This window comes from Podarcis pityusensis (genome assembly GCF_964106645.2).
Source record: "Podarcis pityusensis genome assembly, chromosome: 10".
Classification (NCBI taxonomy): domain Eukaryota; kingdom Metazoa; phylum Chordata; class Lepidosauria; order Squamata; family Lacertidae; genus Podarcis; species Podarcis pityusensis.
This window is the reverse complement of record NC_138035.1, coordinates 66,942,804-66,957,224: the sequence shown is the minus strand read 5'-3', so window position 1 is coordinate 66,957,224 and position 14,421 is coordinate 66,942,804. Positions and strand designations below refer to the sequence as shown.

Genomic DNA, 14,421 nt, shown 5'->3' with positions numbered 1-14,421 from the left:
CTGTTCATGAAGAGAAGCAATCATGCAACTTGGGGTTAAAACAGAGGCAGGCTGACAAAACCTTTAAGTGAAACTACCGAGCTCATTTTAATATGTTAGCATGCAGAGAGACAGACAGGCGTCAGCAGCTTGACGCAGTAGGAAAGTTAAAAAGTGGGTGAAATTAATGACAGGATGTTTTCAGGCAAGGTAATCGGTAAAAAGCAAGTATTCTGTTAACTTGGGTATGGTGGTAGGGGATATTGTGATTAATTAGGTTCCAGGATATGACTCTGGCTTACTATCCTGATGAGTCAACTGACATTAAACCAGAGTTCCCAGTTTCAGAAGCAACAGAGAACTTTGGTTTACAACAAAGCAGGATTAGTGCACAAGAGAAAGCAGGCGAAAAGGAGGAGCAAACAGTCCTGACGTTTGTTCCAGGCTTTATAAGAACAAACGTCTGCAATATGGGCCACTGAAGTGTTAAAAAGTATGGAGAGGAGCAGGTGTCAGAAACCCAAGAGGGGCAACACCACGCGACAGAGAGAAGCAATTCACAAACAGTCACACTCACTCAGAATCAGAAGTCTCTGCAGTTACGGTTCCCACATGGACATTCATGGCCAAACCGTTTATCTGTTCTGGAGGCTGATCTCTTCTGGGGGTTTTTATTGTTACTCCAGAATCTGAAGTGGCGCGGATGCCATTGTTAGTCCCAATGGAAGTCATTCTTGACGAAATAGTGGTTTGATTATAATCTGACAGTTTTTCCCTTAATCTGTTCTTCATGTTCTTGTCTACCAGTGGCGGTGGGTAGGTGACTTTGTTCTTCAGTATGCCTTCCGTGGAAAGAAACGGGAAGTGATGAGTGGAGGAATTCAGTATAATGAAATGGAGACAAATTCAAAACCTGTATTTAAGGAAGACTCAATGTTCCATGTATTCTTAGATTGGAAATAAGTAAGTCTGGCCTATCATTGCGCTCAACCACCAATGCCTACCAAGACTTTGTCCATCTGGAAAAAACAGTTTATACGGGAACAATCTGGTACCCAAACCTGCCCTTCACCTACCCTTTGGTACAAATCATCATAGAAGAGAGCTCAGATTGAGACACGAAATGAAAACCCAGCAAGTTTTCCCTGCTTGTAGGGATTGATTTCACAGCCATGTCCGGCAGGTGATTCTACGTACTCTCCTGCCTAGGCATCTCACTAAATTTACACTTGACAGTCAGTCATGGCTCCCTGTCACTTAGGATGCATGCATCCTCAAAAGGTATGTCTGCCACTTTCGAACTACATTTTTAGGACTGCACCAAAGCATCTTAGGTGCACACCTGCAAAACTGTAAGGTGGGTGAAGAACTGTTGTGTTTCATTGTTTTGTATTAAATACATAACAGACCTGTTGGATCAGACCAAAGGCCTATTGAGTCCAGCGTTCTGTTTTCCAAAGTGACGAACCAGCTGCCAAGAAGAAGCCTACAAGTAGGACTGGACGACACAGCCCTTTCCCACTGTTCTTTCCCACTTCCTAAGGCTGTCTCTGCTCCCGCACGTCTTATTCAGCCTGCATGACTATCAGCAACCAAGAGATTTCTCCTCTCTGTGTTACTCCAATTCCTTTTTAAAGGGGTCTAAGTGGTGGTCATCACCCACATCTCATGGCACCAAATCCCATTGTTAAACACAATGGCTGTCAATCTTTTTGGGCCAGTGGGCACATTTGGCATTGTGAGATAGTGGCATGGCAAAGAACAAAGCAGCTACTCCATCTGAAAGGGCAGGGGAAAAGGCAGGACCACAAAATGGAGCAGGCATCATTTCCCACTGATGGGGAAAAGCACTGTGCTTGTCTGAAGAAAAGCTCTCTGCACCTCTCTTTTGTTCAGAACAGATGGGAGGATGTCCAATTGTGACATCCAGTGAAATGTGGGTATGTTTAAGGTGGTGTGCTCAACGTAGGAGAGGCTGAGATGATGCAAACAGGAAGAGCTAACGGTCTCTTGAGCATTTATTTCTGGGGATATATTTACGGAGACCTTTCTCCATTACCTTTCCTCTGTTCTGGCTGCTGGTGGTTCTGCTGCACAAGTGGCTTGTTCTCCTTCTGCTGCCCTTCGTTCTCTTTATCCTGAGGCGCTTCGCTGCTGTGGTTGGTGTGGTTTTCCCGGTGAAGTTCCACGTTCACCTTGGTTTCCACCTTCAGCTTTTGCTTTGCACTTGGCTCCTCGCCGTCACTTGCCGTTACACCCTCAGAAGGCCAGTAGGGTTTCACGTGATTGGGAACAGAATCCACTGCAGGACACAGGAAAATAAAACCCCAATTAAAAACAAAAAGCGACACACAACATTAGAGCTTCTCTCAGCAGCTTCCTCTGTTCTTGGAAGCACAGAATACGCCCATTACAACACAGAATACGCCCATTAGCAATGACACACCTTTGGCCAAAGCTGCCAAAATGAACTAGTTTCAGTCTGTGGTATCTCCTGCCTGGAAACCTGGAGAGTTGCTGCCAATCAGTGTCAACAATGCCAAGCCCAATGGACCAATGATCTGACTCAGGATGAGGCAGCTTCCTTTGCAGTCCTTAAATCTGGTTTGCATATAATTTCAGGTTTAGGTTCATAGTTGCTTCTTTTCTCCTTATTTGCAGCCACCCTGCTGGCAACCTTCGCTCCACAAATGAATTGGAAGCTCAGCAATGTAATCGGGGGTTGGGAAGCATATTTTTCTCACCACTGAGCATTTATTGGACCACCACATACACACACACAATCCAAAATTCATTATTCTAAAACAGCAGGGTTATTGGCACTGAAAATGTTCTCGCTTAAAAATAAAACTAGGGCACAAGAAACTTAAGTTGGGGGGAATAGGTGATTTCTTGATCACAGCCAGGGACCAAGAAGTACTTTAACTGGATTCCGAGTGATTCCCTTTTACAATAAAGGGTTTGGTGATTACTTGAGTTTCAAGTACAGTGGTACCTTGGGTTAAGTACTTAATTCGTTCCGGAGGTCCGTTCTTAACCTGAAACTGTTCTTAACCTGAAGCACCACTTTAGCTAATGGGGTCTCCCTCTGCCGGCGCGCCACCGGAGCCCGATTTCTGTTCTCATCCTGAAGCAAAGTTCTTAACCCAAGGTACTATTTCTGGGTTAGCAGAGTCTGTAACCCGAAGCGTCTGTAACCTGAAGCATATGTAACCTGAGGTCACTGTATGCCACTTTCTAAGCCCCCATTTTCAGCCAAATAAAGTGACTTGTACATTTTGCAAATGATTTTTATAAATGAAATTAAGCCTCACTAGGTGATGTTGAGGGGGGGGGGTGGATCTGCTCTGCTCAGTCTGCTTGTCACTGCCTCTCCTGTTATGGAGAGGATCGTTTGCAAACCAGGGCAGTCCTGCTGCATTAGGAAACACTGCACTCTTGCTCTTGCTGAAATGCCACAAGAGACACAAGGCCGGGAAAACACTCCACATTCCTGAAGAGAACAAGGAGCTGTTTTCTCTCTTGGTGGCTTCACGTGCTGCCCTGCCCTTTGCTCACCATGGACCTGTTGCCTGGATTGTGTCAGCTGATTGGAGCAGCATTCCTGTGCCTGCTGAGAGGTTTCTTCTTTCTCGGCCTTCCACGCTGTTCTGGATAACACCCAAGTGTGGCCAGGGGTATTTTTGGCTTTCTCTGAATTTACTGGTGCCGCAGCTTCGCAACCAATTCACTTAAGGAACTGCGACAGCAGAAGACCTTTCTAGACTAAGAATCCTCTTGCGCAGTAAATGCTCATTTTGACTATGGCTCATCTCTGCTGCCCTTTTAACTTTTAAAATGATGTTTGTCTATCCTTACGACTGGCACATGAATCAGGTGGGGAATGTGAAATAACAAGTCAGTTGTTCCAGGGGTGGGCAACCTGTGGCCTAAGATTCTCCGTCTAATTTCATGCGGGTGAACAGAAGGGATGGTGGATGGGAAACAGGATGGAATAAGTACTGTAGTACTTTTGGCTCCGGTTCTGCTGGCTTCCCCATCCACTGTCAGCAAGAAGGGTCCTCCAGCCCTGTCTTAGGCCAAACCCATCTAGATTTGGGGTGCATCTTCCAAGGACAAGACCCTGCTACTCTCTGAAGCACACCAGCCATTTCAAAGTGACCTTTAAGGCCCCCACAGGAGGAAGCACATTTTTAGCTGTTACTCTCTTACCTTTGGGGGTGCTGTGGAGTGGACCCCGGTCATTGTTTTTTGAGCTGGCTGCGTTCCATTTTTTCCCTGCTTCTACCCCATCTTCCTCACTATCTGACGAGTGTGAGGAGGCATAGGAGCTGCTGTGTTCGTCAAGGGACAACTCGCTGTCCGAGTCAGAATCGTTCTCTGTAGAAGTAAACGAATGAAAGTGTTGAAACAACGCAGGCATCCGGTTTACTATATGCAAGAAACAGCAAGTTCATTAACTTATCACATCCTTCAGGCGTTCTTTAGTCACAGGTGTTTGGTCTAGTCTGCTCTATCAATCCTCTTTGTGCAGCATAGTCACAGAGGATAGGGCTCTTGATGGCTACTGGCTGCAACAGTTATGCACTGCCTTCACTGCTGGATGCCTCTAAATGCCAAGTTGTTGGGAATCCCAAGTGGGAAGAGACCTGTGGCTCTCATGTCCTGCTTCCTGGTTGGCTTCTGTGCCCTAGAGAAGCCTCAGAGGAGGAAGGATAAAAGCCAGGGGAGTGGTGGTAGGACACGATGAGGCGGGGGGCAGGATGGCTGGATGCTGAACAAGCAGCAGGCTTGAGTGAGAGGGGAAGGAGAGGCAGCTGAGAGGGAGGTGGGGGCTGAGGCTGCAACAGGAGCCTGCCGGTCCCACTGTATTCAGCTCCACTCCTCCCTTGTCTCCAAGGGCATAGAGAGCTTTGCATGGAGCAGAGAAAAGAGCACAGAAAACGGACGGAGTTTAAGATGGCTGGGAAAACAGCTGGATGGGGAGGAGACTTAGGGGAAAGTGGGAGACACAGTTCTGGCAACTGCTTGACCCCCGGGGCCAGTCCTGCCTGTAGGTTTATCAGTTTGTATTCTGTTTCTTTGAATAAAGAATCAATTTTATTGCTCATCTCTGTGTCTCCGTGCTAACCTGCAGCTGAACCAGCCCTGACACCCAAGTATCTGTACAAACACAGCTTTGTATCTTGCTATATTATGCATTGTGGAGGATCTCTTGTTGCCCTTTTCAACACAGTAGTACACTTACGGCTTCTGACATTTCCTATTACTACAAATATTGATATGGTCCTGATGCAATATTGAAATTAGCGTATTTTTCCGTCTATAAGACACCCCCTATTTTGGGGGCCTCAAAATTTAGAAAATAGGGGAAATGAGCTTTTGGGGAGGATTATTTGGGGGGATTGCCAAAAATTTCTCACCCACTGGAACACAGCACGCAACCGCTCGTGTTGCAGCTGTCTGATTGCTGCTATTAGCCCTCCTGCTTGCCGCTGCGGCAGCCAATAGACAGCTGCCCTTGTCGCAGCAAGCGGTAGCGGGATTGGCGGCCGCTGGTGGGAATTGGGGAGTGATAGGTGGTTTCCGCTTGCGTCACAGAAATCACCTATCAGCTCCCTGTCTATTGGCTGCCTCAGCGCCACAACAATCAAGTGGCCAATGCTGAAAATCGCTCACCCGTCAGAATGAAGTACAAGCCCAAGATTGTAAGCGGCAATTGTAAGTGACGCGAGCGGTTGTGTGCTGCAATTTTCGGCATCCCCTCCCAACAATCAAGCAGCCAATCGCCACTTACAAGCTTGGGCTCGCGCCAAAAAAACATTCGCGCATCCCCCCTCAGCTACCTGTGTATAAGATGAGCCTAAATTTTGAACCTCATTTTTGGGTCAAAAAAGCTCGTCATACACGGAAAAATACGGTAGTTACTGTTGCTGCTGTTACTTAGTAAAGTAAAGAGACCCCTGACCATTAGGTCCAGTCGTGGCCGACTCTGGGGTTGCGGTGCTCATCTCGCTTTACTGGCCGAGGGAGCCGGCGTACAACTTCCGAGTCATATGGCCAGCATGACTAAGCTGCTTCTGGAGAACCAGAGAAGCGCACAGAAATGCCGTTTATCCTCCCGCCAGAGCGGTACCTATTTATCTACTTGCACTATGACGTGCTTTGGAACTGCTAGGTGGGCAGGAGCAGGAACTGAGCAACGGGAGCTCACCCCGTCGTGGGGATTCGAACCGCCGACCTTCTGATCAGCAAGTACTAGGCTCTGTGGTTTAACCCACAGCGCTGCTACTTAAGCCTCCCTAATCAATGACACCTGACAATGAGACAAACACCCTACAGTTTACTGAAGCTGAGAAAAGCACTGATTTTATTAATACATGGTACTGGTTGGTGGGGACTAGAGGAGATGTTTGTCATATACGGTTCTGAGAAGAAAGACCTCTTACCGTTGGATTTTGATGGCTTCTTGTGGAAGATGGAGGAATCGCCTTCTGTATGACCTGCTCTTGCTTGGCTGGATGACACACTAAGCTTCTGGGCGGCTTCATCTCTAAGAAGAAGAAAAGGGGGATGATAGCAAGCAAACCCACATGGACATCTGAAATTCTAGTTTGCTGCTTCGAATGCAATGTTTGCCTGGCGGACTGTATGGCATCAGTATAGCCACTGCAATTGGCATTCAGCCTATATTTAAATGGTGAAATCAAATGATGCAAACAATGTGTGCACAGGTAAGGTGCAAGATGCATACTGAACAAAAACAAATCTGCAGAAGCGTAAGGGAAGCACAACTTGCGCAAAAGCAGCAATGCATTTCATTTCATTTTTGCAAAAGCAACACAAAGAGAAAAGGGAGAGGCCTGAAAGCCATGCGCCGCCACCAGATTACCTGAGAATATAAGCAAGGTAGCTATTGTGACTCTTGGCTGACCTGACGGTGCTTTCTAAGGAGACGGTGGATTCCCCAAGAGTGGTGCGATACATATTTGGCTCTTCTACATACGTGTCGTTACAGTTCAGAGACCGCTGGGAGAAGGGGAAAAATAAGAGGTGTTGACCAATAAACACATACGTTTATTTTTGAAACCACCCATCAAACTGAGAGGGGTCAATATTATTAAAGCTGATCTATACACAGAGGCCAAATCTGCGGTGAAGCTCTTGCTGGGCTGTTCCATTTCATACTGAAATTAGGGGGCTGCATACTTAACTACTCCAATGCCCCTGAACACATAAAAACTGGATCTCATGGAGACCTGCTAGCTTTCTTCCTGACATGCTAGTTTACTGTGTTTTTTTGGGGGGGGGGTTAATATGATGAGCAATCGGTAACAGGTGACCCTCACGTCTTTTTTGTAGTGGTACACCCAATCAACAGCCACATCATGTGGTTATCCTGATCATGAGCTTTGGTAGTCAAATGAGCCCTACATTTTTTGTTTGGAGGAAGCTTAACTTTTAAGTTATTTGTCCAAAGAAAGAATTGGTCTCGCTAATCTTTTTCTTGGGCCATCCAAAATTTGACTTTTAGGAAATGGCGAGCTTTTAGCAGGAGAAACTTTGCTCCTGAAAGTCAACGTTTGAGTGGCCAAAGGTTTCCGATGATCCCTCATTTGATTAATAAAAATCAGATAATAAATGTAAATTTGGGATCTAAAAATATCACAAACAGGATAGAAATAACACTAAATGTTTCCTTAAAATGAGTTTCTGCCCTTAAACACTAACAAGAAAACTAGTGAGTTGCAGTAGGGTTATATCCAACTAAGTCTTACTCAGAGGAGACCCAACGAAATCAATGGACTTAAGTCAACTCCAATCACTTAAATAGTTTAATAGGAATATGGCATAATTATATAAATCCCAATGCATATACTTCCATTTACATTCTAAAAAAACCAAAGCTGAATGCAGCTCTGTTTTATGTTGGTAAGAGAGGATATGTCCTAAAATAAAGAGTTCTAGGCCAATTGCTGATGGCAGGGAATCCAGACAAAATTTGGCATCAGCAATTTTGTCAGGATACAGAACTATTATGCGTCAGTGCTGGGAAATGCTTTTTGCAGAATGGCTCCTTACGGTTAACAATGTAGCTCTTGTGGTCGTGGTGTCGTCGGTGAGTGGCTTCTTTCCAGTGAAAGTATTCTTCAAATGTTTCCTCACTTCTTTATTGAATATGCAGTGGAAGAAAAAGATGAACAGGCCCTAGATTTTTTTAGAGGGATGAAGAGAAAAAAGGACAAAAGAAGAATATGTTTTAAAAAATAGAAAAAAATTTCCAGGGAGGGGATCCTTTAATAACTGAAGGAGGAGGAATTCACTAAGTTTGCCATTTTTACCTATGAAGCCCTGACTCAGCACTGCATAATCAGAGAAGTGATAATCCAAGGAGCATGAAATGGATCTGAAGGCACGCCATAAAGACACTTTATCAAACTCACCTGTAAGCAGCTGAAGATAGCAAACAGGTAGTGAAATGTCATTACATCACTGTTCACCGCCATCAGACCGAGTAACCAGGTAGCGCTGATCAACAGTAGCAGTAGGAAAGCAGTCCGCAGTACAGAGCTAGATGAAAACCACGAAATAATTTGTATTAGGCATGAAATACGGCAGTCCCTGAAGCACACACACTGCTATTCCCAATTCTGCCCCAGGAAAGAAAGAAATTCTCAAAGCTCTGGCTGAAATGCAGAAATTCAGAATGAAACACAAGGAAAGTCAAACACTAGTTTTGTCTCGTTTGCTATGTGACCCTGTAAAAAATCAGTTTTTGTGACTCGTCCACCAAATACACTCTAGGCAGAGATACTAACTACTGATCTGTGAATTCCAGTTTGCTGTCTCCTAGGTAGCCAGACCCCAGAGGTTTGGCTTATGGCCTAAATAACACCCACTGATAAAGCAGGTGATAGGTAAAGGGCATTTATTCTGTAAAGGTAAAAAGGTAAAGGAGCCCTGGACGGTTAAGTCCAGTCAAAGACGACTATGGGGTTGGGGCGCTCATCTTGCTTTTAGGCCAAAGGATCCGGCATTTGTCCACAGACAGCTTTCTGGGTCATGTAGCCAGCAGGACTAAATTGCTTCTGGTGCAACAGGACACCGTGCTGGAAGCCAGAGCGCATGGAAATGCCATTTACCTTCCTGCTGCAGCAGTATCTATTTATCTACTTGCACTGGTGTGCTTTTGAACTGCTCGGTTGGCAGAAGCTGGGACAGCAATGGGAGCTCACCCCATCGCGGAGATTCAAACCGCTGACCTTCTGATTGGCAAGCCCAAGAGTCTCAGTGGTTTAGACCATAGCACCATCCGCATCATGTGCTAGCAAGTGTTTTCCTCATCAGGTGGTATGCTTCCACTGACACCAACTCCTCTCTCTGTCACACACACACACACACAGTATTATACTGAGCACACCAGAAGTGCCTTCCTCAACAGAGGGATTCAGAAAACTACAACAATCTCCAGAAACAAGATGATATGACTTACCCTTGTTCATCACTGGGCAGTGGCAATACCTGCCTGTTATGTACACCGTTAGTAAAATGGTAAGGGACTGCCTTGCCTCTAACTTGTACATATTTGAGGGTGGGACTCCTCAGAAGACAATGAGGCAAACTTCCGGACTGGACAAGCATTTTGGGGGGGTGGGGGAGATTTGTGTGCAGATCAACAGAAGAGCTGCTTCTGTGCACTGGAATCTTTTATTCACCTGATCCACCTGAAGTTCGTTCTAGCCCCATCCCTGCCAAGGGAAGATCCTGGAACCTGGATTAGGTTATCAATTACCTGGGGCCTAACGGTAATGCCACAGGCTGGGAAGAGCCAAGATGGTTCCCTCCAGATGTTAGTGGACTACAACTCCCATAAGTCCTGACCAATGGTCATGCTAACTGGGGCTGATGAGTTGTAGACTCATTAGGTCAACACATTGACTACCCATTCCACAGATGTACCCATGCTTCCTTAATATATTGTGCAAAAGTGTTGAATTTTAGTATGTTGTAAGCAGCTCCATGGGTCAATTCTGGCAGGGTATAGATAACATTTTTTAAAATTAACATTTTATTCTCCTTGCTTACATCATGGCAGAAGCATGCTGTCACAGGGTGTAGGCACCTTCTGGCCTGAAGGCAATTCTTTTACCTTTAGCAGCTGCTTTCAGGGAGTACATCACTGTACTTATGCTATGGGAGAAAGTGACTCAAGATGGGGATCACAAGCAAGAGAAAACTGAAAGGGGACAAGGGAGGGAGTGGCTGAGCAAGAGCTGACAGAAGGGAAACGAAAGATTCAACAAATAGTAAAAAGAACAATGGCACTAAACAACGTTTCGAAGGAAGAGGTGTCCCAGTTTCAGTCTGGGAGCAGGAACAACATGTCTCTCTGTCTTACCACTTCTCATGATTAGTTTCTTTCGGTCACGGTTACAAACTTACACAACTCCAGTTTTTTCCAGTGAACGCTGCCGTCGTCTGCATGATGCTTTAACTGCTAGTATGAAGATCACAACGTTGATCTGGAGGGGGAAAGTATGGATCAGAATAGTGATGAGCAGGTGTTTTCCTTCCATGAATTCACCAAAACACAAATTTCTACCCAGCTAAGAGCCCCTCACTTCATGTTATGCTTTGCTTTCTTAATTCAAGAAACTTTGGCGCAGTTGTCTTGTAGATTCTGCTTTGCAAGGTTTGAAGTAAAACAAAGCTTCTGGAGCCAGCTTAGTAAGAACAAGAAAGATTTTGGCCTTACAAATTGTACTTGCAAAAGGTAGATACCACTGCAAATGCACAGATACCATTATCATGGACATGAATGCTTGTAACTGTTGCAAAAACAGCATGCTGGATAAACTAGTCTACGTCAAAGTATGGGACAGGCTTGAGGCCAGGAAGGATTCACGCAGTACGTGGGAGGAACAAACAACCAGGAAATCCCTTGGGGCACAATAAGTGTGAGACTGCTGAGCTCTGGGGCTTGGTTAATAATGTTACCGCACGCCAGTGCTGAACTCAACTGTCGAGTACTGTAGTGCAATTGCTTTATAACACAGGAGTGCTGAGGTTTGGGGGCTCATCTGGCCCTGAACATGATCAGTATTATGCAAGAGGCCTTTTTTAAGCTATATGCCGGTGACGGTGGGGTGAAAGATCAACTCATTATGATGTGCACCCCCCAACTTGACTTCCATCCTCCCCAGGCCAGAATACTTTGGATGTTTTGTCCATTTTGCAGTTGAAAGAGTCCTTAGAGAGGGGATTCGTTAGGATAAGAGGAAACGATTTCTCTTCCCCAAATACATTTTGTTCTTCAAAGGAGTTAGAGACCTTACAAGCTTACAGTATTCCAGACTGAGAAAGGAAAAGAGACTTCAGGGGTGAGTGATGCATATCCACAATACTATGTGAGGAGGCCCAAGAGGCCCGTTGCTTCCAATTAAAACTCTTTTGGGGGTAATAAATGTTATTACACTTTCAAAAAGTTGACATATATACTTAAATACATATTTTTTTTATCTTTTCCCAACTTCCCACCCCGTTTTCCATGGTGTCTGAATTTCTCCCCCTCTGCTGTGCAATACCTTCCATCTCTGATACCATCACATCACTACTGTGTTCTCCAATTCCTTCTGCTGCTCATATTTCAAATCCTGCTTGCAAGTTCATTCCCAATTACAACTTCTAAGTGGGTGCAAGCTATACACATCATGATACTTACGGGCATAATTGTTCTCTAGATTTGATTCCTGGCCAGGAAACACACAAAAATATCCAAGCCTTTTAGTAATCGACAAAAGGTTGATTTAATAAGTTACAAGTCTCCTAGTGTGCAGAAAGGGATGCCAAGTTTTGGTTGAAATTTGTATGGCAAGGCTCTTTTTTATAGTTTTAGGATTAGTTATCAGAGCTGTGCTGTCCCATGTCTTTTGTACATTTGATTTGAATTTAGGGATGTATACGACAGATGGATTTTAAAGAATGTTCTACAGTCAAAGTGCTTGGCAGTAATAAATTCAGCTCGGACGCATTTCACGCCGAAGGCAGATCCTGCAATACTTACAACCACAACAATCACAATAGGTCCTGCAAAGCTCCAAATCAGGGTGTCGTGAACGGAGAGCCAGCAGAAATCTGGGTTCCCATAGCCCTGTGGATCCAGCCCCACTGCAAGACCTGTATCGCAAGACAAAAGTGGAAGGAATCTCTGATGTGGAGTGTCTGTCAAAATAGTTCACACTCACAATCCATCCATATCACGAGTTCTGGGTAACCATTGCCGGAGAGGTATGGTCTTTCCCTCCCAGAGCAGCCACCACCCAAAAATACTTAGCCATCCGGAAATGTCTGGCATCAGTTAATTTGGCAGAAATAGTCTGCTTCTCAAGACTGAATATTCATTTGTGGCATTTGCACCAAAGTGTGGCCAAACATCTGAATCCAATATTTGCTGGCAGTTTTACTTTCTGCACATTGCCTTAAGATTTTACGAAATTAAAATAGACCCAATTCTTGCCCTTAAGTGTGCAGTTCACCTACTATGAAAATTAACAGGAATTATAGTATTTCTCTTACGTTTGGGGCTTGTTTTAGGGCTGCTCAGAATCATATACAATGCAATGCAATAAAATACACGTCCCAATGGGCTTTATCCACAGGAAGATGAAATACTTTTGTAATGTCTGAAAAGTGCTAGAGAGCCTTTCTACATTTTTAGAACTCAAAAACTGTGTGATTCAAATAAATACAAAAATAACACAACTAAAAACACAGCAACCAGGCCTGTTAGTATAGAGTATGGTGGTACCTTGGTACTCGAACGGCTTGGCTCCTGAACAAATCAGCTCCAAAACACTGCAAATTCAGAAGTAAGTGTTCCGTTTTGCAAACATTTTTCAGAAGCTGAACATCCAATGCGGCTTCCGATTGAGTGCAGGAAGCTCCTGCAGCCAATTGGAAGCCTCGCCTTGGTTTTCGAATGGTTTCGGAAGTCGAACAGGCTCCCGGAACGGATTAAGTTTGACAACCAAGGTACCACCACTGTATTCATTTTACAGAATGAGGCACAATGCAGACAACTGGATAAGTATCAAATAACATGCATTTTCTAGAGTTTAGTTACTTTTCTCAAGGAATACATCTGCAGAGAAACAAGCTTGGTGGAAAAATTAGCTTTTCAGCATCAAAACAACTCAGTATAGGCTTAGATCACGAATTGACGCAAGCAATTCCCACAGTTAGAAGCAGAAGGGAAGCTTCAAACACATCCTGGAGAATATTCAAGAAAAATGTTTAGAGATGTCATGCTGCAAGAGTTAAAACGTTCAGATATTTTCTCCAGTCATTTATCTTTCTCTATCAGGACTGCTCAATATTTTCAGAATATTTGTGAGTGGAAATAATCCCTTTACCCTTCACTGCCTCAGTTTTTGCCAAGGGTACCCATTTTACTGAATACCTCAAGCTTGGGCAGAAAACATTAGACTATATAATTGTCAATAATTTAATTTGACTGCAGATTATGAGGCCCTTTCTGTTGCATGAGTTTTTGTATGTGCAAAGGATCATAATTTTACTTGTCTGTCAGCTACCAATGGAGAACAATGCTTTGTTTTCTAAGGAGCCTACTTCTGAACTTTTCAAGTCCTGACTTCCTGGGAAACCATGCATGACTCACAATAAGCTGTCAGCAAACCTTATCGTCTGCTTTGTTCTGCTACCGCTGATCATTTGCAACAAATGTTTGGCTTGCATTATTAATTATTGTGCAAACATACATAAGGAGTGGGACCGGTCAAACTGTAATTTATAGTTTTGCATTAGGAAAGTAGACAATTACTATACGTGTGTGTGTGTGTGTGTGTGTGTGTGTGTGTGTATACACAGAGCTGAAAAGTTAATATTTCATAAAGCAGAAGCTGCTGACCGCTTTGGGCCAGCGGACACATTTTGAATTTTGAGGAAGTGTTTTGGGCACCAGTCACAAAATGGCTCTATTTTGGGTGTGCAGCATTACACCAAATGGCTCCATTGGTGTGTGGCATGACAACAAATGAGAGAGAGTACAGTCATTTCTCCTCCTGCCCTGCAGCACAACCCCATGTTTAACACAGGAATTCCTGTTGGTCCTGACTGTGGAAATAACACGATAATGATTTCCCCCCAAACAATGTTGCTGTTGCTGTCGAATAACAACAGAGGACATCCCTGGTACTAGAAAAAGTACTGTCCCGCAGCCCCGCCAGGGATGTGTGGCAGCACCTGCAAAGTGGTGGCAGGTTCTGGCGAGATCTTGCAGCACACACAAGATATTGCAGCATCTCACCAAAAGCCACCACTACTGCTGCCTCTCCATTGGCAGTGGGGTGAGCGCGGAGCCCACTGGATCTCAAGTGGCTGCCTCAGCTTGCCTTGTGGGTGGGCCGGCCCTATTATTTATTG

General features: G+C 44.7%; 1 protein-coding gene across 3 annotated transcripts in view; it reads right to left on the bottom strand.

The window, feature by feature from the left end:
• CELSR1 (cadherin EGF LAG seven-pass G-type receptor 1) overlaps positions 1 to 14,421 on the bottom strand; it is a 161,699-nt gene that overhangs the window by 2,072 nt on the left and 145,206 nt on the right. For 2 of the 3 annotated variants that reach the window (XM_081023374.1, XM_081023373.1), the window contains exons 26-34: positions 12,044 to 12,156; positions 10,423 to 10,502; positions 8,424 to 8,550; positions 8,062 to 8,187; positions 6,872 to 7,008; positions 6,429 to 6,532; positions 4,192 to 4,359; positions 2,039 to 2,281; positions 557 to 821 (exon numbers count right to left, since the gene is read on the bottom strand). In XM_081023374.1, coding sequence (XP_080879500.1) covers positions 557 to 821; positions 2,039 to 2,281; positions 4,192 to 4,359; positions 6,429 to 6,532; positions 6,872 to 7,008; positions 8,062 to 8,187; positions 8,424 to 8,550; positions 10,423 to 10,502; positions 12,044 to 12,156 — 1,363 coding nt within the window. The remainder of the gene's footprint in view (positions 1 to 556; positions 822 to 2,038; positions 2,282 to 4,191; positions 4,360 to 6,428; positions 6,533 to 6,871; positions 7,009 to 8,061; positions 8,188 to 8,423; positions 8,551 to 10,422; positions 10,503 to 12,043; positions 12,157 to 14,421) is intronic. The other variant, XM_081023375.1, reaches the window with a different exon arrangement.